Here is a 24,577-nt window from a genome sequence, read left to right as displayed (position 1 = left end):
TCAGCCTAGCTGCAAAGCATTTTCAGAGGAGGGAGAGCAACAGGAAAGGAGAGGGGATAAACATAGATCATTCTGACTTACATTATTCACGGGTAATAATATCTGGAATTTTCCATTTGTTTTCCTGGTCTGTCATTCACTGAAAACCCAGTGCACCCCTGAAGACAGCTCTATATCCAGAAAAGATTTTGAATGGAAACTGCTCCAACTCCTTTGTTTGGAGCTGTGACTACTGAGAATTCACACAGGCAGAACGAAGTTATGGAAGCAGGGGAATGATGTGGGAGAATCAGAATTCCATCTGTGCACCCCACTGTCCCTCTCCCCACCAAAAAAAGGAGGGGGAGGATGAGGTAGAGAAATTTCTGGAGGTCCAACACAGAGAAATTGACTGAAGCTAGTTATTTCTTCCATGGCAAACTAACTTCTAATGCACGTTGCATTTGATTCTTAGAATTCATAAGGGATTTATCTTCTCTATGTACCACGGCACCTAGAGAGAAATACTGGCTTTATGGAGAGGCCTTTACCAAAGGCTTTGGTAAAGAAGCAAGTAATAGAGTATCATTTTTGTAGTAAAAGCTGAAAGTTTTCACTTTCTTTTTTTCCCTTTCAGTATTTTTGTCCAGAACACCATCAGGTATTCACAGGTCCCTAGCACACAACAGTAACCATTGTTGTCACCTCCATTGTCATACTCTGGGAGGGAACTCAGAGAATTGTGGGTGAAGTTTAAATGGTTTAAAACGGATTCACAAGTCTCTGGAAGTCTGGATAGAGTGGAGATTTCTAGATAATCCTATAAATCCAATTTAAAGTAAAAAATCTGATAAATCTTAATTCTCTTTCATTGCCTACATTTATTTTAGCTGTAAAATAATAAGAGAAAAAAGTTAAATTTGTTGTAGCTGTCCATGACTGATGGTAGGATGAGCTGGTTAAGAATCATATCCTTGATCATTGCTCAGTTGTTTCTGTGTCTCTCCCCAGCCACAGGCCACCCAAGCACTTTCACTAGAGAGCCATGTGTATGAACCACTGGCTTCAATCCAGCCTGTAAAATGCTTGTAATTATGGAGTCTCATTAAAATGAAATCAGTGAAACAGGCTTCTGCTCTTAAACATGATGGGTAGAATCCAGAGATCCTGAAGACCTTTATGCTTCCATTGTGAAATAATTCTTTCTGTTCTTTGGATCTGTCTATTAATTTAGAAAAACTGCCATTATGGTCAGCCTGGATCCTGTTTTCAGGATCACCTGAAAAGGTGCCCACAGGCTAAAGGGCTGTGCTGTAAAATCTGTTGAATAGCTGGCCTCCATTATTCAGCTGCTGGGATGAAATCCACTGGCAAAGTTGACATGATGGTCAGCCCCTCAGCAGCTTCATTCTTCTTAATTCATGACGGGAATCTGCTAATGTTGTTACAGAGTTTAGAGATGGCTTCTTATGGCTTTGTTTTTCCTACTACGTCATTCTCTCCACTTCCAAAGTGCAAAATAAGGTACTTAAATTTTTACATGAATTTACCAGTCAGATTGGAAACTACTGACACCTATTTTTTGGAGCTCTGACTCAGTTTAAAGCACCAATCCTGCAGCATCAAGAGGATGTTTTACTGCTTATGGCTGCTCCCCACTGCAGTTTGCAGTTACCTGAAAGCCATTCAGTTGAGGTGTGTGGAACAGCAGTGCCTTTCTGGTTTGGTGTGTGCATGCCCAGATGAACTGCAGCTAGCCAGCAGTACCATGAGCCTGGCAGTCTTTAACATTCCTGACAGGTGCTGAGTTACAGAAATGGCCTTTCTGGAAGGTTCTTGGTTGTGCTCAAAGCAGGTAAAACTGAGGATGATACCACAGGATTTTCTGTGTGTGATTTCAATCTGTTTAATTCAGGAATGGAACACTGGGCTTAGCCTGTGCCAGGATGGCCCTAACACACATTGCTGAAAATTATCTGAATTTTAAAATTTCTAATTCTAGGATGCACAGGGATGAAGAAAGTTGGTTCACCAAGTTCAGGATTCAGCCTCCATTTCTGCATAAATGGAAGGAAAGAAAGTATAATCTCTTGTATTTTTAGGTATTTTCTTTTTTATTTTCATGTACCAAGTATGCATTCTTGTATCTCTTAAAAAAATAAATTCCAGATCAGTTTTTGTGACTTAAGAGGGATTATACTTGTTTGGAAAGGCACAGTCTGAAAGTTTTTCCTTAATAATTGGAGCCAATAGATGCTCCCAATAGTGAAGTTTCTTTTTTTTTTCTTCTTAACTGCAAGCACCAGAAAAGGCTGCAGTTGAGACACTGATGATACAATAAATAGCTGACCTGGTAGAACGTGCTTGGGCTGTAGCCAGGAATCTCATCCACAGATACACTCTCCTTTGGGAAATGGTTCTTTCCCTTTGCTTTGTAAGTCTTGTAGTAACATTTTTTTTCTTTTTTTAAGCCAAAACTTTAATTTTTATAAATAATCAAATTCAAAAAAGTGATCTGATAGATTGTGGCTCTTTTGAGAATAGGAGTGAATAATACTTGTGAATTATGGATTGTTTCCACTTTTGCTTATATCAATATACATCCAGGAGTATGTGTTGTGAGTTTATTAGGTTTGGCTAACCTGGGTGAGCCTGGTATTACACCTCAGTTCTGTAAAACACTGCATTATTTTCATGTAATAACATCCTCAGTCTGTAATTCTGTTCTCTCACAATCTCCAGCATACAAGGAGTGCAGCATAAATGTATCATTGGCGTATTTAATTATCTGAATAATCAAAGCGAACACCTACAGTTGCTGTTTGCTGTAAATTTCATCTGGTGGTCAGAGCAGTGCCAGTTAAATAACAGCTTGCCCCAAACTGTTGGAGACTGGGGGTGACCCCACATTAAAGAAAGCCTCCAGCTGAGCAGGGCACCAGCCTGTTCTGCCTCTCTGGGGTTGCCATGGGCATGTGGCTCTAAGAGCCACTAATATGGACTGGCAGCAAATGAAAGAAACCTGTAAAAGATCCAAACATAAACCACAGTATTGAGCTTGATGCACTGCTTGTGGACTAGTGCTTTACATTATTTGACCAGTGAATTTGTCACTTGTCGAGAAGATGAAAAATATTTCTTGCTGGCTATTTTCATAGGATGAAGATGTTGTGTGGATAAAATTTGATTGTGTGTTTTGTTGGCAGTTGTTGATGCAGATGAGTAATTTATTGAGCACAGAGCTGGTTCATGAAGGGGAAAAAGTGATTCTTCAAGAAATGAAAAGTGATAGCTATAAAAGTTGCATTGCTGATTTTGTAAGGAAGGCCAGAGCTCTTTTTCCCCTGATTTTTTAAATCTGGATGATCAAAGTTAATCACCATTGTTTAACACTTTGGATTAAAAAAAATATTTGTGTCTGTAGAGTTGTCTCCTAAATTTAAACAAGCAACCAGGTTGGTTTTTCCTAATCAGAAAGTCATAAAGATTGCTTGAGGAATGTCATGTGGTGGTGGTATTTATGTGACAATTCCAACTCCACTGTTTATGTGAAATGGGCAATCTTTCACAGTCACCAGGTTTGCAGAAAACTTCAAGTGCTGAAATCACTCTTCCCAGAAAGAGAAATGAAAAAGCCAGGCTCAAAATCAAAACTCTAAGAGTTAAAATGAGGTCAAATGCTTTTCAGATTTTCGGAAGCCTCACTTTTGTTTTTCCCAAAATCAAGCTGCCTATGTCTGTTTCTGTTTCTTATGTCAGTTTACATATTTAAATCTATTTATTCTCATTTTCTTTTAGGTGATCCTGATCCTTACCAAGTATTATCATACTGACATGGGGAAAGTTCTGGAGAGCTCTTTGTGGAGGTAAGACCTCTGCTTTTTCTATAATCTTCACTCCTGCTGTTTTTGGAATAGATCCACCCCTTCCTTTTCCGGGCTGCTGCTGGGCTGAGTTGGTAACTGACTGATACTATTGTTGTAAGATTATTCAGATTGTCATCAGCTCCTGCTCATTTTCTTTCTTGGATGCATTTCCTGTTGCTGATTTAGAGTTTGTAATGAGTTTTAACAGTAGAAAGAAAGAGTGATGGAGAGTATAAGGTAACTTCTTGATGCTACTTTGCAAGTTGCCATGTTTTTCCTTTTCCTAGAAATTCTGCATCAAACTTACTCAAAAAGTTTGAAATGCTTACTGTGTTGGGATGTGTCCTTTGGGAATTCTTGCTGCTTGAGTAGTGTACTGAGGTTAGTAAACAATCCTGCTTTGGAAGTAGTTAGGATTGTCTGGATGAAGTATACCAGCAGTGAAGGTTATATTGTGTTTTATGACAACTGGGAATAAATAGTAATCCAAATAAATTTCTAAACTCATTCTTATTCCCATAATACTTGTGAATTAAGATACCAATATGCTTGTTGCCTGTGTGTGTGCACAGATTGCACAAAATTTTCCACAACAATTTTTTTCTGGACCCATCATGTACATTTGAAAAGCTAAAGTATTTCACTGTTACCAATAAATGTGATACTGCACCAGTATTTGCTCTGCTGGTTTTGCTGGTTATTTCTAGCAGTAGAAATGACAGGAGAGTTAAATTGAAATGTAGCTCATAATCTTTGGGTCTAGAAACAAATAGTTTAGATAAAACCTTGTGGCTTAGGTACTTACAAACTTCATGCTGTCCCAAGAGCTTGTATGGGGACTTGACCTTCAGCTGTGAGTGTAAGCACCTTTACAGAAACAATCCAAGAAAAGGACTGGGTAAGGGAATAGGGAGTGGGAAATGTCTGTTTCCAGGACGTGCTGCAAAACAGCCTTGTTACTTTTGAAAGAGGTGGCGTTGTTTTAACTGTGTGGGGTTTCTCAATGACAGTGCTTCTGCCATAACTTGTCATTCCAGTGTCTGAATGGTGCTCAGTCTGGCCAGGGCCAGTGGTCCATGCAGAATAAGGGTATTTCTAGTTCTAAGAAGGAGCTATTCAGGAGAGAGAGTAAGATCAAATGGAGACTGGCCTTTTTAGGGCTGTGACAGTTCATTTGTAACTATCCTTTAAACTTACAAGATGCAAAATTTATTGCACATTTGTTTCTGTTTTAATTTTTGTCCAACATCTTGTGCAAATAAGACAAGCAAATGACAGTTTGGATACTCCCAACTGCGTAAGCACACAGTGCTTTCCTGTTATTTGTCAGTGGCCCGTACAACATATGCAATATATTTCAAGTTTTCCAATTCATACTTCAGAGTATCTATCATAGTCTTTTAAGCATTTTCAGTTGGATTCTTCAAAATAAACTCTTTGGTCTTTTAAAATAAACATAAACCAGGCTTCAGATAATGTTTCTTTCTTTGGAGAACATAAACACTTAAAACAAGGTCATCCAGACCTTGCTGACAGCTGGTGTGAAGAACTGGTGTGAACTGCATTCAAATAAAATTGATACTAGTGTGTATCATCTGGAAATGGTGCCTTTTTACTTACAAGGAACAGATGTACCAGATGCCTTGTACTGGCACAGGTCAGGTCCTGCCCCAAAGGCTGGGCACAGATGTCCCCAGGGCTCTCTCTCAGTGGTGTCAGGTTTTGGGGATGTGCTGAGTGCCCATGGCTCCACTTTAGTGCAGCAGGGATGGGGCCTTGGGGGACTTTCCTTGGGTGTGTCTTGCGATTTCACAGGGCACAGCCCAGGCAGGGTCTGGGCATCAGGGTGCCTTGGGCTGTGCACTTTGTCAAGAGAGCCTTTGGGAGCTCACTCCTTGATGTGATGATGCCAGAACCTGCTAAGCCAGGGATGGGGATGGAAGCTGGGGCTTGTTGACCAGACAGGCTGGATGGGTTCTGAGTCACCTGGTCCAGTGGGAGGTTCTCTGCTCATGGCAGTGGGACTGGAACTAGATGGTCTTTCAGGTCCCTTCCAACCCAAACCAAACCATTCCATGATTCTGTGGTTTCTAAAGCCAGGGGTGAAAAGCTGAAAGGGAAGTGAGTGCTTAAGATGAGCACTTGGGCCAGGGGTTGCTACCTAGGTGATCCATGCCTGGATATGTGCTGGGCTCACCTCCTTCTTGCACCTCTGCCCTCTGTGGTGTAGAAGAGACACAGCCGTCAAACTGGAAGAGTTACAAAGTGCTTGCATCTGGAAAAGTGCAAATCAGACCAACTATTGCAAAAGTACCAAATAGTGCCCCTCTGTTGAGATGTAACTCACTATTTGTACTAAATAACTGAATGAAGCTGAAGTCCCTTTACAGTCAAGGGACTTCTGTGTAAAATGGTTGGAGCTTCACCAGTTTTCACCCATGTTTGCTGATGGAACTGGGGTGTTGTGTTCATATTGGCAGCCTGCCCAGAATGTGTAATGTATATATTTTCAATTTTTTTGTTTAATTCTCTTTTGCATTCTTATTTGTATGAAGCAAATATGCTGTAAAACAGGTGTGAAAAATGATACAGGGATTCTTTTGTTAGCAGAGAAATACCATTAATCTGTTTCTGTGCCCTAGTGGTAATAGACTCTCTCCAGCTATTTCCTGAAATGGCCCAATGTTTTTGTTCCTATCTTGCCTGGCTGGATAATACCAGAAATCAGATTGTCTAAGTCACTATGTGACTTAGTCACTAAGTGAAAATAAATTGGTTTTATAAACTGATTAATTCTGAGTAGGGTAATTTTTTAATGTTAATATCCCAATTTCTTTTTCTGGTCAGTAAATAGTAACCTACCTTGATGTTTATCAGTTATTTTGTTACTTGAAACTGCGTCTTTTATCTTCTAAAACATATTTCCACCTAATCTCTTTTCTTTTCTCCCATCACTCAAAAGAATTTTTTCTCCTTGTTTAGTGAAACAAAGAATGAGAAAAGATGGTCTCGTGATCCTTTTTTGTTCTTAGTGACCTTGGAGCTGCAGTCAGACTTTTAAGAGTGATGCAAATGGTGGTGAAAAACACCAGTCAGAGGTACATGCCTAGGTGGGGAAACTCAGTGTGAAGATGATGTGTGGGTGGATCTTGGTGATGCATTTTTGTACCTCTGCAGAGCATTGTCAGGTTGTATAGGTAACTTATGCCTGCCCACATAAATCAGATTACAGGCTTGGGAGACCTAAATTTCAATTACCTTAGAATTTTTCCTTGTTGAAAAAAATAGGGAAACTAGTGCTGTTAATGAAATGATTAACAGGGTTTTTACTTGTAACAGCCATGTCTGGTTGCACTGAAGAGGTGAAGATAAGATGCTGATGGAAGTATGCAGTTAAAAAATACCAGACTGTGCTTCTTTAGTCAGCTATTTCTGATGCTTTCCTAATTTGCTTCTTAAGTAATTGTCAAGGTGTAAATTGTATAATTATTTTACTCAAAATAAGGTAGGGAAATTAATAGAGATAACATTGGCTGCCTCTTGAATATAAACTAAAATAACTTTTTGAGAAGGAACAGAGGATTGTTTTCAGGTCTACTTTCAGAGTTTCCAAACTGGTACATATTGGGAATATGGGTGGGTTATCATGTTAGAGCTCATTAGCATACTGAAAAAATGAGAATTCAAATACTAAAATGATTGTCACAAGTTGTCCATACATAGAAGATACTTTACATACTAGAGCTGTTTGTGTCAGAGTTCACACACATTTTACCAGCATATTTACAGTATGAAAGAGCTGAAACCAACTGACTGTTGAGGTTGAGTGTGTGTTTTCATATGCTTTATGGGCCCATTTGTGCACAAATATGTAGGTGCACATATTTTACAACTTCAGATAACTCCTCGCATCTGTTGAATGCCTGCAACTTTAGATAGAAGTATTAAATTCTACAATCAAATAGTTTAACTCTGAATTAGTAACCACCATGAAATTAGTGATAATGCTTATCTGAGTTAATTATTCCTAATAATATTGGAAATATAGATTGTTATTATTATTCAATTTTATACTTAGAATGATTGAGATGGTAATATTGCTGAAGGTTATGCAGTGGTGACTCAGCACTATATGGCCATGGAATTACCTTCCAACCCTGTGCTTAGACTGGCTCAGAGTCCTGTTACTGGTAGACATACAGCCTTCCCTTTCTTAGCTTGATCTAAACAATGAATAATAGATGCTGCTGATGATTGCTAATAACATTTTGATTGCATATTATCAAGCTGTAATGATAGAGTAATGCTGAAGTGGCTTGCTGTGTAATTGCCAGTGTTCCCAATGGCCTCACCATGTTGTTACTGCTTCACCACAGCAAAAAAAAGGACATTACTTGATGTTAACTGCACTGTTGGATCCTCTTAGCTTTGCCTGCTGAGTGCTAGGTAGCCCTAGATGTTGGTAGCCCTAGATGAATGCTAGGTAGCCCTGTTTTCAGAGATGTTAGGTTGTTTTGCTTCATGTTATCACTAAAGAAATACTAAACGAAGAAGCAGACTTCCCCACATCCTTAAATATTTTTGGATGTCCCAGATGAGCTTTCTGGGAGTTCCTTACTCCAAAAGCAGCCTGAGGAGGAAGAAAAGTTGAAGTGCTGTGGGAGGTTGAAAGTCTAGATCAGTGGCTGGGCAGATAGAGGTGAGAACAGTCTGGAGAGCTTCCCAGACAACATTGTGCTTGCCAAATCCCAAGGAGCCAGGAATATCCTGGCTGTGGTGGCACAGCTCTTTCTGTCTGCACCCACAACAAGCCACCTATTCAAGGACAAGGCTCCCTTGTGCAAGCCTGCAGGCAATCAGGAGTGATTGGGGCACAGTGACTGCAGGGGGCTTTGGGCATTTACAGAGTGCAGGCCTGCACTAAAGCAAAAATCCAGACTACAAAGAGCTGGAGATTCTTTTAAGGTGGATAGAGTGAACAGCATATGGCTCAGGAAAGTAAAATTTCCAGATGGCTCGCAGAATGTGTGAAAATGAATATGGACATTTGTTACCAAAATCTTTGGACTTGTAGGTGAAACTCATTTCAACTGTTTCCCGAAATTAATTTTAAAAGGAAAACAAAACCCCCAATATACAGTTCAGTGCCCCAGTGAAATTTTTGGTATGAAGTACTGCTTAATAAATGAGCAACTGTATTCTGCAACAACTTGCACTTCCAGATGGCCTTATATTGTGGCTCTGCTTTGAAAAGTGACTTTGTAGAAATGGCCCCAAGGGATGAAGTTATTGAGTCTGTGATTTTCATATCAAATTTTCTCCTTCCAAGTTAAAAAATAAAAAGAAATGGCTTTCTAATTATTAGCCCAGTGAACTCAGCTTGGGATCTAATGTCTAGCTGTGCTTTCTCTAGTTAATGCATCATCATGAGTAATGCAAGTTCTGCAATCAAAATAGAGTGTTCTTAATTATACCTGTGCAGCTTTCTTGTGCTCATATTATATCCTTGTTTACACCTGTTCCACTGAGCAAAGGTTTTGGACAGTGTTGAAAAGGCAGACTTACAATTAGAATTTTCTTTCTTTTACTGAATAACAGATTTTTTTTATGCTCTCTTTGATCATATTTCCATATTCATGTAATAGTATTACAAAGACTTTGATTGTCTTTGCTGTAACTTGCATTGTCTTGCAAATACTCAGCACTGTGCCATTATGAATTGAATTGTGCAGGAAAATCTTTATTTTAAATTTATTTTGGAAGTTTAAAAAGTGGATGTAGTGGGTTTCAGCATTTCAGTAATGTTTTATTATGGGTATCAGGAAGAAATATATGTAGTAGATAAAGGAAATTAAATAAACATATCTTGACAAACCTTGGAATATGCAAGGAATTGGAGAGGTGATTACTGATGTTTTTAATGGTAGTGGAGTTGATTCAGGAGCACAGAGGGTGCTGCTGTTGCCATGTGTGCTCTAAGGGACACATGACCTACCGCTGACTTTCTGAGCCCAAGCCCAGCACAATGGGTTGGCAGTAACCTTGGTGGTGCCTTGGTGTTGCCCTCATCCTGCCATGTTTTGGCTGTAGCTTTTGGCCATTCAACAGAGGAATGAAATTTGGCTGTGGATATTTGGGACTGTCCTCTGAATTGTGACCTGTAGACTCCTCTGAAAGAGATGTCTTTTAAAAGGCTTTCCTTTAAAAAGGCATGGGATTTAGCTGAAGCAGGTAATTTTTGGTTTGTGTTGCCACATTAGCATTTAAAATTTATTTTGATGTCTTAGTATGTATGAAGGTCTGAACTAAAAAAATAAATCCTACAAGCAAGTAAAAGCTATCAAATAAGTCTATCCAAATTTCTTTACTGAATATCTGTTGGTCACACATGACAGTGCTGTGTCACAACTACTTTTCCATGTCTTCAACAACTTGGAATAATGATGATGATTTTGAATGTTAACATGTTTCTGCACTAGCTTGTGATCACATAGAGAATATATGACATGCAAATTAAGATCCAGTTAGAAAGCTGTGATTTATGTAGTTAGGAAAGGACTCTTGCAGTACACTTGTGCTTATTGAAGCTGATGGCAGCATGGCTGCTGAACATGTTAGATACATCTTGGAGCATGAGAATTTTGCTGCTTTACAGGTTGATCTTCCCCCCCCCTCCATCCTCCTTCTGGAAAATGAATTAAGTCATTGCAAGATATAACTCATAATGAGTGAGTCAATTTATTGAGAAAGAATAACCATTTATTTTAAATGGCTTAAGAATCCTTTTCTCTTGTTTGAGTAACTTGAGCCTAAGTAATAGAATTTCTGATTCCTTTAACTAGTGCAGCAGACTTTGTGTGAATTATACCACAGGTTTCTGTTTTAAGTAGACTCTGTTTGGCCAAGACTGATGGTAACAGAATTGATCTTTCCTTCCCAAGATCCATGCAGTTGGTAGCAGTAGGATGCTTAGAAAAGTTGCTTTGCTGGTTTTTCCTCAATTTTGTCATGGTATTTTATTGAAAAAGCCTCCCTACAAGAAATTATCCTCTTTTTTGCCAGCCTCAGCAGGCAGGTTTAAGGTGAGGCACAGGAAATGCTGTCTTTCTATGCATTAGTCATCCATGGGGCTTGTGATTTCTTTTGCCCTCCCTTCCTGCATAAAAGAGGGAAGTTTGCCCATGATCCACACTTCTATGTGAGCAAACTGTGAACAGAAATCTTGGGGCTTTTATTGTGGCATGATTCCTCTGTCCTAAGTTCATATGAAAACAGTTGAGCCATCAAGTTTTTGGTAATCAGAGGTGCTTTGCTGGATTATCATCCATTAACTCCCACTGTCAGCAGGCTGGCACAGCAGGGAGGTGCAGGGCCCATAACCTGGGGCAGATGGAATGACTCCATCTTTTCCTCTCTCTCTCTCTCTCTACTTACCTATATATATGTATCAATGTTTCCAGTCTGCAAAATGAAATCAATGAGAAACCACAATCAAAGCAGCTAGTTTCATTGCTCATTGCATTTTCATGATGATGAATGAGGTATAAAACTTGGGATGGGATATTTTTTAAAACCTGAAAAGGGTGAAGTCATGGTGCCAGGGAATTTGTGATAAGGTACATGTGACATTCCACTCAGCAGCCAGTGATGCTGCGGGTTCCACCTTCATTCCACCAGCCTATTCTGTGGCCTTTTCTGAGAATCTGCCCTTACTCTGCTTTCCTCACTTGGTCTTTTGTTTCTTGGGAATACAGGAAATTTGGAGAACTGGTTGTGGGATTCCCATCAGTGCTGGGGCTGTAATACTGCATTAATACAAATAAAAGGAAGGTGCTGTAATGTTTATGGATGTTTAATGTTTGTGTCCTTAAAGTTTTTGGCTTGATCCTGAGAAGGACAGGAGTCCATCAAAGAGCACAGACACACCATGAGGCTCACCTGAAAATACCCATATTTTCCCTATGAGGCAGCTGATGGCACAGTGCCTTTTTATAGCTGATCTTTGAAAATAGCATTTTGAAACCCCCTGTTGCATCTCTTAGAGTTGAGCACCTTGTGCACTGATGTGGTGTGTGGAATGTGAGCAGCTTCACTTGCTCCTGCAGTACATGCAGTCTGCTCCAGAGCATCCACTGTGAACGCATTGCAAATTAATTGGTTGTTGGGACTGAATGAATGAACAGCTGCATGGTTAATTATGCAGAATGGTATAGAAAAATGTAGTGTTAATGTTTTATACCCTCATTATCTCTGCAGTGTGGAATATATTTTTCAGTGTGAAAATAACAAAGGCAATATTTCCCACATAATTTATTTATTAAGATCATTGTATTGTTAGGCAGCTTTCTCTGCTTTAATTTGGTAAGAATAAGAAAAATTAAAAACTCAATACAGTGATACAGGCCAGTTTCTAAAATGTAAATATAAATATAATCTCACATGCTGAAGAATTTGAGGGTATGGGTAAATGACAAAAATTAAACACATTTTACGGTAAGATTTAAATGTCTTGATTTTTGGGGGTGGGGGGGCGTGCTTTCTGAAATACAGAATTTTAGTTCAGGGCTTTTCCTCCCTCTCCCTGCAGCCTCTCATTGAAAAGATGACTGATAATATTTCAGTTAGTCAATTGAATCTCTGTTCCAGTTAATTTTTTAAAAATTAATTTGGGGAGGTTTATGTGCAAGTTGAGTTTGTCCCCTCCTGCTTCTGCTCCCCCTATTTCTCCCTTGGTGTAATTTTCTTCTATTGCATATAGAACAGGGATAGCAAGTTACAATGTTTTAACAAATACCCATTCTTGAGCTAACCTTCAAGAAGGATATTTCACTTTCTAGCTGATTTTTTTCTCCTAGTGGCCTTTTTTGGCCAGCTCTTACCCTCCCTCTCTCACAAAACTGGTTTGTCTCTTCTGGGCCTGATTGCTTCAGTCCAGACTGGAGAAGCTGCTTTTTAGATGAGGTGTGAAGTAAGTTTTGGTATTTTGACCTAATATATCAGCTCAGAACCTGTTTTTTTGAGGCTGTTCCAGAATTGACATCCTTCTGATGGCAGGGCTTTCTCCTCACAGTTGCTTTGACAGACTGTAGATATTTCAGTGACCTGTGAATACATTTTATCCCAACTTTCTATCATAGGATCTGTAATTGTCATTTTGGGCAGGAGTGGGGCAATACTTCTCACCTATTTGTTGAAAAGGATCTGTGTGAGTAAAAAATTTTTTTTTTCAAATCTGGTATGTACTTTCTTTACCAAATGGATATAATTTTTCTTGAAGAGTGTGCATGCAGCTCTAATCACGCCCCTTGATAAAAAGGCATCACAGTATCAGTGAAATACAACCACCACCCCTGGGCAAAAGCTAGGGAAACAAGTAAAGAGACATGTGGTAAAACATGCTTTCTTAATATCAAAAAACTTAACAATTAGGTTCAAAAGCACCCATGTCATTCAGCCTTTTGACAGTCTGGCTTCCAAGTTGTCCTTTCTGGCAGGAAGGGGATGTATGGTTCTGCTTTCTGTATGATTTAGAACAGTTTTCTGTAATGCTGATCTTTCCTTAGGATTGTTGGCTGTTCTGAAGACTTCAATGTTAAATTATTTAAAATTTTACTCTCCTCCAAGAATTGGAAACTTATCATTGTTTTATCTTAATTCTTACCATATGCTGTTCAGTCCCTGATTTTGCAATGTCTCTTTGGGATAGAATGGAAAAATCAAGTTGTGCTGTTCTGAATTTTGCTGACTACAGTTTGAGATTTCTCTCTCTTCACCCTACTTCTATGCAGCTTCTATGCTAAGTACTGGTCTCTCAGGTTTCATTAATTTTCAATTTTCTTCAGCCTGACAGGTAGAATTAGAAAAATAAGAGTATTTTACTTCTTATCCCCATTTAAAAATATTTGGAAGCAAAATATACATGTGATGGAGTTTTGTATATATGATGATTTCTGGTGCATAATACTTAAGCTCTTGGTGCTATTTTGGTGCAGTTTTCAGTACAATTCAGACTTCTCAGTGCTAGTGGGGAGGATGCTCCAATAAAAGATTAAACCTCTGCACGGTGGAAGTGCAGCACATTCTGACACAGTGTGGAAGCCTAGGGTGAAAACTCCCATGCCTCAGCTTTCCATGTGGCCTCAGATGAATATAAGAATCTGTTGGTATTCCAGAGTGGAAAGCATCCAAAAATCATCTTTAAATAAAACTGAAGAGGGAAGAAAAGTTAATGATGTAAGGACCAGAAAAGTATGTTACAAATATGCTTCATAAAACACCATGACCTATCATAGCATTACCTTAACAGGTCCAGTTACAGGAGATCTTTTAATGTGCCCAGATATAAGAAAAGCAGGCTTGGAGTTATGAGATCTTCAAAGTGATAATAGGACTTAGCTTCTCAAAAGCCTTGTAAACATTTGTAAAGTACATCAATAAAATAAATACAAGTGAATATTTAAATATAAAATTATATTTGATTTCCATGCCAACTGGAAGTCTTGGTACATCCAAATGCTTGAGTTATGTTTTTGGTTTGTTTTTAAAATTCGTGTTTGGAATAGATACACAGTACTGTTATTATAATAAAGATCATTATTTAATTTTTCTTTAGCATGTTTGTTCGGGCTGGGAATAGGACATAAGTTTTCTGATACCCAGTTGGTCACTTATATCACTGCTTTACTGGCAAGTTTCTACTGTATTTCATCCATGCAGAGAATGATTTAGTTGCAAGGGAGCACAATGGAAATCAAGTAGAACCCCTGCTCAAAGCAGGAGTTGCTGCAGAAGTTAATCAGGTCACTCATGGCCTCATCCTGCCTGGATCTGAAAAATGTCCTGGTTGGAAATCTCACAGCTTTACTGGGCAATGCTTTGCTGCTGTCATTGCGAGGGGTTATTTCAGCTGGCATTTCCCATCTTGCAGCTTGCACTTGCCATCTATTGCCTTTTCACTGTCTGCTCTGACCCTGTCTTATTTAAAACTTCTCTTTAGATGCTGAGTGAAATGAGATTCTCCATTAGCCTCATTTCCTAGAATGACCTAACCCAGCTCCCTCAGCCATTCCTTGTACTTTGTGTGCTCCAGTTCCCAGCATCTCAATGACCCTCCATTGGACTGGCTGCGCATTGCTGAGCTCTTTCCTCAGTGAAGTGACACAGATTTTTTTTATTATTATTTTTTTTCATTCCATTTGCAGAACTGGGATTATCTGTTTTCTGAAGTTCCTTTCTGCTGCTCTCACAATATAAAATAGACTGTTCTATGGTGAATTGTTTAGAATAGTTACCTTATTTATCTGAATGCAAAAATCAGTGTGAAATGCTGAAATCATTAGCAGGGGAAATTCAGTTCTTTAGAAATTGCTTAGACACCCAAGTCACTTCATTACCTGTACAGAAAGATAACATTGGTCTTGTTTGTAGTGAACTGCTCAGTGTAAGAACAGCAGGGATGCCAGCATTCACTTTTTGTCCTCACTTTTGTTATGCACTATGAATTCTTGATAGGTTTTGATTTACTTGCTGGTACATTATTTATGACATCTCTTGGCTGCAGCTGCTGTAATCCACAAACCAAAGCCAAGCCTATTATTTCTAGTAATAGAATTGTATTTTGTTGTAGAGCAACTCCCAGGTAATTAGGCAGGATGTGCTGTAATTGGTTGTAACATAGGCTCTTCTAAATAAAGCATTAGTCAGACTGAATGGCAGATTAAAGTATTTTTTTTCTTTTGAAGATTTGTCTACCACAGGTAAACATTAACGTAACCACAAACATTAGGCTTTGCCAGGAAATGAAGGAGAATTTTTGTTTTAATGATCCTTCACTTGGAGAAGAGTGTTCTATCCATTGAGAATATTGAAAAATGCAAAGCTGAATTTTTTGACGGCTTTAGGGATGCTGGTAAATCTAAAGGCCTGTTCAGAGAGTGGACTTCATAGAGCAGTTTTTATTGCTATTGGATTTGGGTTTTGGACAATTTTGAATCATCTTTAGCTTGATCTATACTTCTGCATATGTATATTGTTAATTGAGAGTGCTTCAAGGGTTGATGTGGACACCTGAAATCTCTGGAGTAAAATCTGTGGATTGCTTTAAGAGGTGATGATAAGCTGAGAAGTAATTATAAGAGATGCAGTTTGGTGGATTGCTTGTCTATCGGCATCTTCCCATCAAAGCTGGATTTTTTTGTGGACTATGTGATAAATTCAAGTTAACTGGAAATAATTCAAAGAAATGGAATGAAATTCAATATTAACTTTGAAAGTCCAAATTTACAGTAGACACCCCAGAACCTTTGAGAAGCTGATGGATTTGCTTCAATTTATGTAACAACATAGTGAAACAGTCTTTGTCATGAGAACATTCAGAACAGGGGATGGGAAACAAAAGCAAGTCAGGTTGCACTTGTTCTGTTGAAAGTTGTTCCTTTGAACATGTTTTGCCATAGTGTTTTGTTAGGAGAGAAATGAAAGAACAAAGGGTCAAAACTTTTATGTGTTATGATTCTATCTTTTTTTTGAATCAATATGTTCCATTTGGCTGGATAATGGGGAATGGAGTTTATGAAAAGGCTCTAGTCTGTTCTCTTGTGGGTAGTGAAGCAAAGTGAATGACTGTGTTGCACATTACAAAGAAAATGTTGGGATGACACTGAGGCAGAGCCTAGACCACACAGGGTTTGCTCCAGTTTTCCTTTCAAAACTCCACACTGTATTATAAATTCACAGTTTAATTTTCCTTTGCACTCTTGTCTGTACAATTCCCATGAGAAGCAGCAGCTGTTGGTGCTGCTGTGCTCACAGTGAGCAGGATTTCCCCTTCAGCAAGTCACAGGTTGATTACTGCAAAACAACCACTCCAGAAGAAGTGAACTGTGTGGTCTTACCCTTGGGGCCGAGATAACCTGTGTGGCCCTCTATCTTCTCTCGTGGAAAACAAACTGTGTTTTAGGGTACAAATGCAGGGGAGACATGGGAACAAAGCGGCTGAATTGGCATAAAGCACTCCAGCATCTTTGGAAGCACTGGGGCTCTTGATTTTTAAGGGTTACAAGTCAGGTCCTAAAATTGTACCAATTGTGATTCTTTAGACTGAACATCTGTGCAGTGCATTTCTTATGTTATTTCTTCTGGAAGTAGTAATCATCTGTTCCCATTCCTTTTTCCTCTGCTTGGTGGCCTCTGAGGAGGCATTTTTTGGATCACTGGAGTATGTTTCACAGATGAAGTCCTGAAGCAGAAAAAGGGCTGAACTTGAGCTCAACAGTAGGAATTTTCTCATCTTGACAGTTTGCTCAGCAATTTTGGTTTTTTGTATCATAAAGAATTTTCAACTAGGCAGAAATTGGGTGATTTTCCTTGGGGTGGGAAAAAGGCAATATTGATATGTGTAGGTTAGATTAATCTGAGTAAAAACTATAGACTTGAAAGGCCTTGGGCTTCCTCTGTGCATCTGACAATGATTGCATCAGTTTGGACACCAAAATGGAGAGAAATGGTGTGTTAGAACTAAATCTGCTGATCCCCTTATTCTCATGTCTGTGATCTATTCATTGCTCTGTCACAAGCAAGGATCTTTGAGCCTCGCACCTTATTACTCATTTTGTCACTTAGTGTAATGGACGAAAGGAGGCACACTGGAGGCCAAGTGGCTTGAGTAGATTCTTGGCTCCTGGTTTCCTTCTGCATTTGATAGCAAATGGCAAGAGTCCAAGTGTTGAACTGAGTCCCTCTCCCCCATTAAGTTAACCAGGCTTAACTCAGTCCTACCTGGACAGCTGAATGGCAGCAGGACAGCCAGCTGCAGAAAGGCAATGGTTTCTTTCAGTTTGCTCAAAACACCTCAGCTTAGCTCCATATTGGAAACAAGCAAATGGATCAGTCCCAGCTCTGCTGAAAGATGTGAATATCCAAATATAAGTGTAAGAAAACTGCCTCCAGTTGTGTGGGGCCACTGCTCAGAATTTGGTCAGGGGTGGGGTGCACAAGAGGTGTGGCTTCTGGTGGTCTCATTTATTTTCAAATCAGCCTTTGACTCATCAAGAGTATTGTAAGACTCACCAAAGTTGTTAGCATGTGTGTTAAGTTGGGCATTGTCTTTGCACAAGTGCTAAATAAATTAGCTGAACATTTCTATAAATGCCAAGTACATCAGGGTGTGTAGAAAAAGGGGGATAGAGTCATGGAAATATTTCGAGGCTGGAGACAATGGCCTGATGTGAGGGAGGCACAGCCTTCAGATGTCCAGCTTATCAAAGAGATGTAAAGGGCTGTTTAAATCTAAGGTTCAATTTACAGGAGGGCTTGCTGTTTGCTCTGCTCAACCCTGGGTGACCCTTGCTGTAGCCAGCAGGCTTCAGGGAAGTGATGGACGTATTTATTAATTTGTTTTTTCTTGCTGATATTCCCCATCTTAGCTGGTTTGACCGAATATACCTTTCTGACTTCTTGCTCCTTATCCAGATTTCTCTGTAAATTATTTTTTGGTGAGTTTCTTTAAAAAAGAAAGGGAGGTAGTAATTGCTCAGTTGGATGGGTATGTTCATTCTCCAGTTGTTTTTCTACTAGCTGGGTGAAGGGAAGGTCAAAGAGTAATAGGCAAGTAAGAAAATAAGTACATGGAAGACATTATCACAGTTCTTTACAAAAAGCTTTATAACATTCTGACTTGTCAATAGTGCTTTTTAAAAAACGTTGCCTTAGTTTATAAATTTAATCCCATTTATAAATTAATAGTACATAACACCAACTGTGCATTGGAAGAGTTGGTAATCTCCATCTGATTGCTCACAGCCCAGTTCTTAAAGTGGTCAGAAGCCCCGAGAGAGTCCGTAATGATTTATGTTCCAGTAGGGAGCTGCTGCAGAAGGACCAGGAAACTGATACAAATGCAGCTGTGAAATATGTTCTTCTCTTGGGATGTGGATGATTCAGACTGGAGCTTTGGCCATCAGTACAATGTTCAGTTTTATCTCCTTAAACGTTTAGTGTCATAAATATTAAGTTTTGAAACTGTGAAATGCTGTTTGTCAATTATTTAAAGACTGTGTGAAGTCAGAAGGCATCCTTACCTTTGCGCAATAGGGAGGGAGGGAGGCATCCAGACTCATGCCTGGTGTTCACTGAGAGCATGATTAACTTGAGTGTCACCTTTGCGCAATAGGGAGGGAGGGAGGAAGGCATCCAGACTCGTGCCTGGTGTTCACTGAGAGCCTGATTAACTTGAGTGTCTTAGCAAAGTGTGTGTACAGACCAGGGCTGTGTGTCTTTGGGTACCTGTGCATTCTCAGGCTTTTGCATTTCCTTCTGAGAGCAGAGGCAAGGACACTATCCCTGTTTCCTTTTCACCTCATCCATATATCCTGTCACTCTGAATGGGAATGTTTTCCCCAGTGAGCATTAATTAAAAGGAAACAAGGTAGTTCAGATTGAAAGGTTATCAGCAAAAGCTGCATGAATGAAAACATTAAATGAGTGAATCTTTCGTGTGTCTTCTGTGTCAGTTCTGCTTAGAGGAACAATTCTGAAAAGGAGACAAAATACCCAATGCCTTAGGTTGGTAGCATTTAACAATTAAAAATACTCAAAATACCCATGTACTCATTAGGAAAAGGGGTTGGTACTCAGAGGGAGAATGGATGACTTGCTAATTTATAGTGTTACTGAATCATGTAAATGAGGGTTTTTCTAGCTTTAAATGGAGATGTTATGCAATGGTGTCAGACAGCTTGGATGGGGGGCATTTCTCTTACTGAAGATTGTATGGTTTTGGTAGATTTTAATGGTCAATTTGCATGGCATCTGTACTGGATAAGCAGTCTTGTATAATTTGAAAAATTATTCAAGTTTTGTTCTGAATTGCTCTATTAAATTTAGATGGATTGAATATTATTATAATTTAAAATAAATGGGTAGGAAGAGGAAAAATAAATCACGGTGAAATCTCAGTTGGAGAACATGGTTTTGCAAACTCCTCCTATACATACCTTGTACATGCAGAGGAAGCTGTTTAGGGGGTTATTGTTTTAGGAACTTCTTCCCTTACATATTCCCTTCTTTGCCATTAATTTTTTCCTCCTGTTTTTTTTGTCTCAGATGAGGAGTGAGGGCAAGTGACATTAAACTCATTGAGTATGGTAAGAGTCAGGATGATGTAGTGCAAAGCAATATTAAAGTTGGTCTCAGCTACAATTTCATCATTTTCTGCCCCGTCTTCTTTGGTTTGGGATAAGGAGGTTCTTACAAGTCAGTTCTAAGCACCTTTAGAAAGAAGATTATGAGTAAAGGAGACTCTCTCCCTGGAAAGCTTTTGCAATGTGAGAATTGAATTTAACAGGCTAAGCTTTCCGTGATAATTATTGCACAGCTAAGGATGATGCAAATTTAATGGCTCTAATCAGATGAGGTGAAAGAAAGCAAATATTAGGTTTATGCTTTAATTTGTGATTTGCTCTACCGTTGATTCTTCCATGCCAGAAGAAAGCTGAGTTGAGTGTGCTGTTCTTTTTTCTATCTGTTTTTTTTTTAACCTTTGGAAAATATTAGTCACATTGAGTAGTCTTCATGAAAATAAATTGATTCCACCTTAAAATGATACATTTTACATGTTTTAAATAAGAAAAGTTTCCTGAAATAATGCAGAAAATGGCAGCGGCCATAGGTCATAACAGAGTTGTGCAGTCCTTTGTCTTTTCCAGTTGCTCATAGCAAGTTGAAGTGCCAGAAAAGGACAGAAGTCTGTACTGGAGTCTCAGAGAACCACATAATAATTGAGGGTGGAAGGACTCTCTCAAGATCATCTGGTCCAAGGTCCTTCTAACAGCGCTGTCAACCCAGCATTGTGCTCAGCTGGTTTTTGAACAGTTTCAAGGATGGAGACTCTAAACCTGTCTGGGCCAGCAACCTGCACCAGTGTTTGATGCTCTTCACATTAAAAGCCCTTTTTTTAGGTATTTACATGGAATTTTCTGTGTCCCATCATTGGACACCACAGAAAAAAGTCTCTCAGCTTCCTTAAACCCCCCATCATGTATTTATGTGTACGAATAAGGGGCCCCTGAGTATTTTCTTCTGAACACTCCCAGCTCTCTGTCCTCAGTCAGGGATGAAGGAGAGGTAGAGGTGCTCGTAGCTCCCTGGTTGCTGCTTTTAGCCTCTCTTAGAAGATAGGGAGGACGTTCAGTCTTGCATGAACACTCCTTGGCATTTTGAAAAATGGTGGAGCACCTTTTTCACATTTTTCCCCCCACAACTACAGGTTTTGAGAAAATAGCTGCTCCACTTTATCTTCTAAGCTTTAGATTTTGTGGACACTACAATTTCTGATCCTTGAAGAGGAGTCATTTCACTTCTTTGTTTGCCCTTGTTTCTCTTTGGTGTATTTCTTACACTTCCCTTGTGTCCTTGTTTAAGTACAGCGGTGTTGAACATGTTAAAGGTAAAGGCACTGTGAAGGGGCTAATACAGTGCTATAGTGGTGGCAATTAAACCTGTAGAAAAAACCTGTTACTGTTCTAAATATTTCTGAGGTTGTGTTTTTTTGAATCACTGCTGAATGGCAGGTTGGTGTTTTCATGGTACCCTGGGTCATGTAACTCAAGTACCTTCAAGGTTTGTTCAAAAGCCTTCATTTTGTATGTAATGCCAGAACTTCCCTTTTTATTTATGTACTGTGAATGTATTTTGCCATTTTAATGACCAGTCACCCAGCATCATGAGGAAAAAACCTGTTATTTGATATTTACTGTCTTGATATTTACTTGTCTTTGTTTTACTCCTTTGAATGATACAGTGCTCTCATCATACTTTTGTCACCATCTGCCTCATTTCTATAATTATGATAGGTTAAATAGAACTGATGGAGAACCTGGTGGGTCTCTTTGAGGACTTTTCTCAATAGCAAAAAATTAATCAAACCTCACGTTTCCTGATTTTAAAATAATTATTTCTCCAAATGAAGACCTGTCCTCCTATCCCTCTAGCAATGCAGCTTCTTGAGCACATTTTGTAGGGGATCTTTCTGAAAGACTTGGAGAAGACATTTTGGTTGAGTTGTAATTTTATATATTCGTTGATTCTGTCAAAAAATGAGGACATTAATGGGTCATGCATTCCCTTCCCAAAGTAATGTGGACTCTGACTCAATACCTTTTATTTCTCTGTGTGTCAAATTACAGAGATGGAATAATTTTTACTATTTTGCAGACTTTAATGCCCTGAAGTGCCTCTCTGAATTGCTCTTGGAGACCTTTAAGAAATTGGAACCCATATTGCAATGCTCATTTCTCTAATACAAACATTATTTTAAATGAGAAGACACTTTGCAAATAATGGCTTAGTGATTTCATCCTTGAGTTCCTTTAGAACATTTGGATGAATACCATCTGGTCTGGGCAGATGAGTAGCATTGATTTGTGTAAAATTTCTTTCACTGACACTTTAATCTGAGGCATTTCTTAATACAATGACAGTGAAGAGGATCTCTGACATGAGAACCTTTCAAAGCAGCTTTGGGATGAGCAGAGATGCCAAGCATTAGTTTGCTTTCTCTGCTGTGGCTTTGTCTCTGGGTGCTCTTTTCTCACCTTGCTCATGTGTTGGTTCCCCAGATTGCTGGGCAGACTTTGCATCTTTTGGGAGGTTGACAGAAGATTTATTGTTACAGTGTAAACTTTTGCAAGTTGTGTTTCAAAGGTTTTTATTTTGGCCTATTGCATTATAGGGTTATCCTTCTGAGAACGTTTTTCCTCGTTATCTTCAGCAGGTCAAATTCAGCTCATTAAAATTGTGTGTCTTTCTTTGAGTCATGTTTCTTTTCAATCCTGCCTTTTATTATCTTTAGTCCACTTTAGGTGGTATGCACTTGCACTGAAATTCAGTCTTATGCCTTTGGAAAGATGTTTCCAAAATTTTACCTTTTGCATTCATTCTTTTAGTTTTTGGGTTTTTTTCTTTCTCTCTCTTTTTTTTTTTTTTTTTTTTAACAACTAAGCTTCCTCCTTTTTGTGCAAGAGCCCTTTCCTAGTGGATATTTTGGCTTCCTTACTTATGCACAGATGTTGATCTACGTCCGTGCTGCTCACGGTTGCAGTGACTCCCTGACAGCCCTGCTGAGACCCAGTGAAGAGTTGCTTCCCCTCGGAGTTTCCTGGATAGCTGCTCACGAAGCTGCTCTGCAAATTTCCTCCTGGCGCTGTGCCCTGATACAACATTTAAGCAATCTACATGGGGCTGTTGAAATCTCCCATTAGTTCTGTGTTTCCTGATCTGGCACTCGTTGAGTTTGTGGAGCAAATCTCCCAGCTCCCATCAGGCCAGCCCAGTGGTGATATCCTAAATGCTGCCTGCTGTGCTCCCAGCCCTCTGGGGGATCAACTTCCAGTCCTTGGGGGTTCCATGTCACTTCCTACACTTAACTCATTTATTAGATTTAGCTTTCAGATTTTTCTGATGGATAGTACCCTTGCTAGTTATTCTGGAGGTTTTTTTTCTGTATTCCCCCTTTGTTTCTTTAATATCTAACATTTCTATTTAGAAGGACATTTCTTTGTTTATCCTTTGGTATGCTTTTCTACTTTTTTCATGCTTGTTTAAATGTGAAGTTTTTTTATCTGACTGCTTACAATGACCTGCAGTTTCAGTTTTAACAATCTCTCTCCTATTCTTTATTTAACAGTACAGTGTTTGCCTTCCTTCTTCCAAAGTTGCATGTCCCAAAATGTGAGTTCTTCTGTGCCTTTGAATGTTCTTTTTTCTGTATGTCTTTTCTTAATTTGCTTTCTCATCTTATGGCTATCAATGTTATCGATTTCAAATGTAAGTAAGAAAGTAAATGGAATTTTCAGCATTATTATTTCCATTTAAAAAAAAAAGCAAGTGATGCTAAATATCATCACATATATACAATGTCTATACTATCAATATATTTTTGGGAGTTCTTTTATTTTTCTCTTTTCTTATGACTGTGAGTTTACACACTGGAAATGCCAAAAATGAGGCAGAACTGTTTCTTTTTAGGGAAGAGGGTCATTAACTCAAAAGAATAAAAGAATTTTTGTCTTTCTCCCTCACTCCAGTGGCTTCCCTGGGAAAATTCTCACTAAAGAGTGAGGAAGCCTTTGTAAAATCCGTGGCCATGTGTTTTTTGTACATTTGTCATCTGGCTGCCTTTTTTTTTTTTGCTTATATATATTTGTTATAAAACTAAGTTGAAACTAACCAGCATGCTTTGACTTTTCTGGTGAATCAAAACAGAGATAGTACACATGAATAAAACAGGCTTTGCATGTCTGCTGCAGCTTCCCACACTGCATCCACCAGGCAGCCAACACTTTCAGCTGGCTTTGCAATTAAACCTCGATGCTTGGCCATCATTTGCATCATTTAAAATAAAACTGCTGTTTAATGCTTCGTGGACATTACCTCCAGAACATCATTATTTGTTAATTTTAGTGGCTAGAGACAGTTTAGTCATCTGGATTGTAGTTTCTCTCACTACTGCCTGTGCCTATAGTAGCTCCTGCCTGTCACTGATTTGAGCAGTGATGTTTGGGAGCCCCCTCTTCCCTGTCTGTGCCTCTTGCTCATGCCTTCCCCTTTACAGGAAAACATCTGTCATCTGTGAAGAGATCTCTCTTCATCCTCTGCCACCAATTTTTTCAGGGTGTTTTAAAAAATAAGCAGAAATGTTAGTAACAGGAGACCAGCATGTCTAAGAAAAATGATCA

General features: G+C 39.0%; 1 protein-coding gene across 9 annotated transcripts in view; it reads left to right on the top strand.

Annotated features, from left to right (window-relative positions):
* The first annotated feature begins 3,783 nt into the window (after positions 1-3,783).
* Positions 3,784-24,577, top strand: part of SORCS2 (sortilin related VPS10 domain containing receptor 2) — a 361,254-nt gene continuing 340,460 nt past the window's right edge. For all 9 annotated transcript variants that reach the window (XM_031060109.1, XM_031060108.1, XM_031060107.1 and 6 more), the window contains exon 1: positions 3,784-3,845. In XM_031060109.1, coding sequence (XP_030915969.1) covers positions 3,814-3,845 — 32 coding nt within the window. In that variant the 5' untranslated portion in view covers positions 3,784-3,813. The remainder of the gene's footprint in view (positions 3,846-24,577) is intronic.

This window comes from Geospiza fortis, unplaced genomic scaffold, assembly GCF_000277835.1.
Source record: "Geospiza fortis unplaced genomic scaffold, GeoFor_1.0 scaffold147, whole genome shotgun sequence".
Classification (NCBI taxonomy): Eukaryota; Metazoa; Chordata; class Aves; order Passeriformes; family Thraupidae; genus Geospiza; species Geospiza fortis.
Note: the sequence above shows the minus strand (reverse complement) of the source record. Positions and strands in the feature narration are given on the sequence as shown.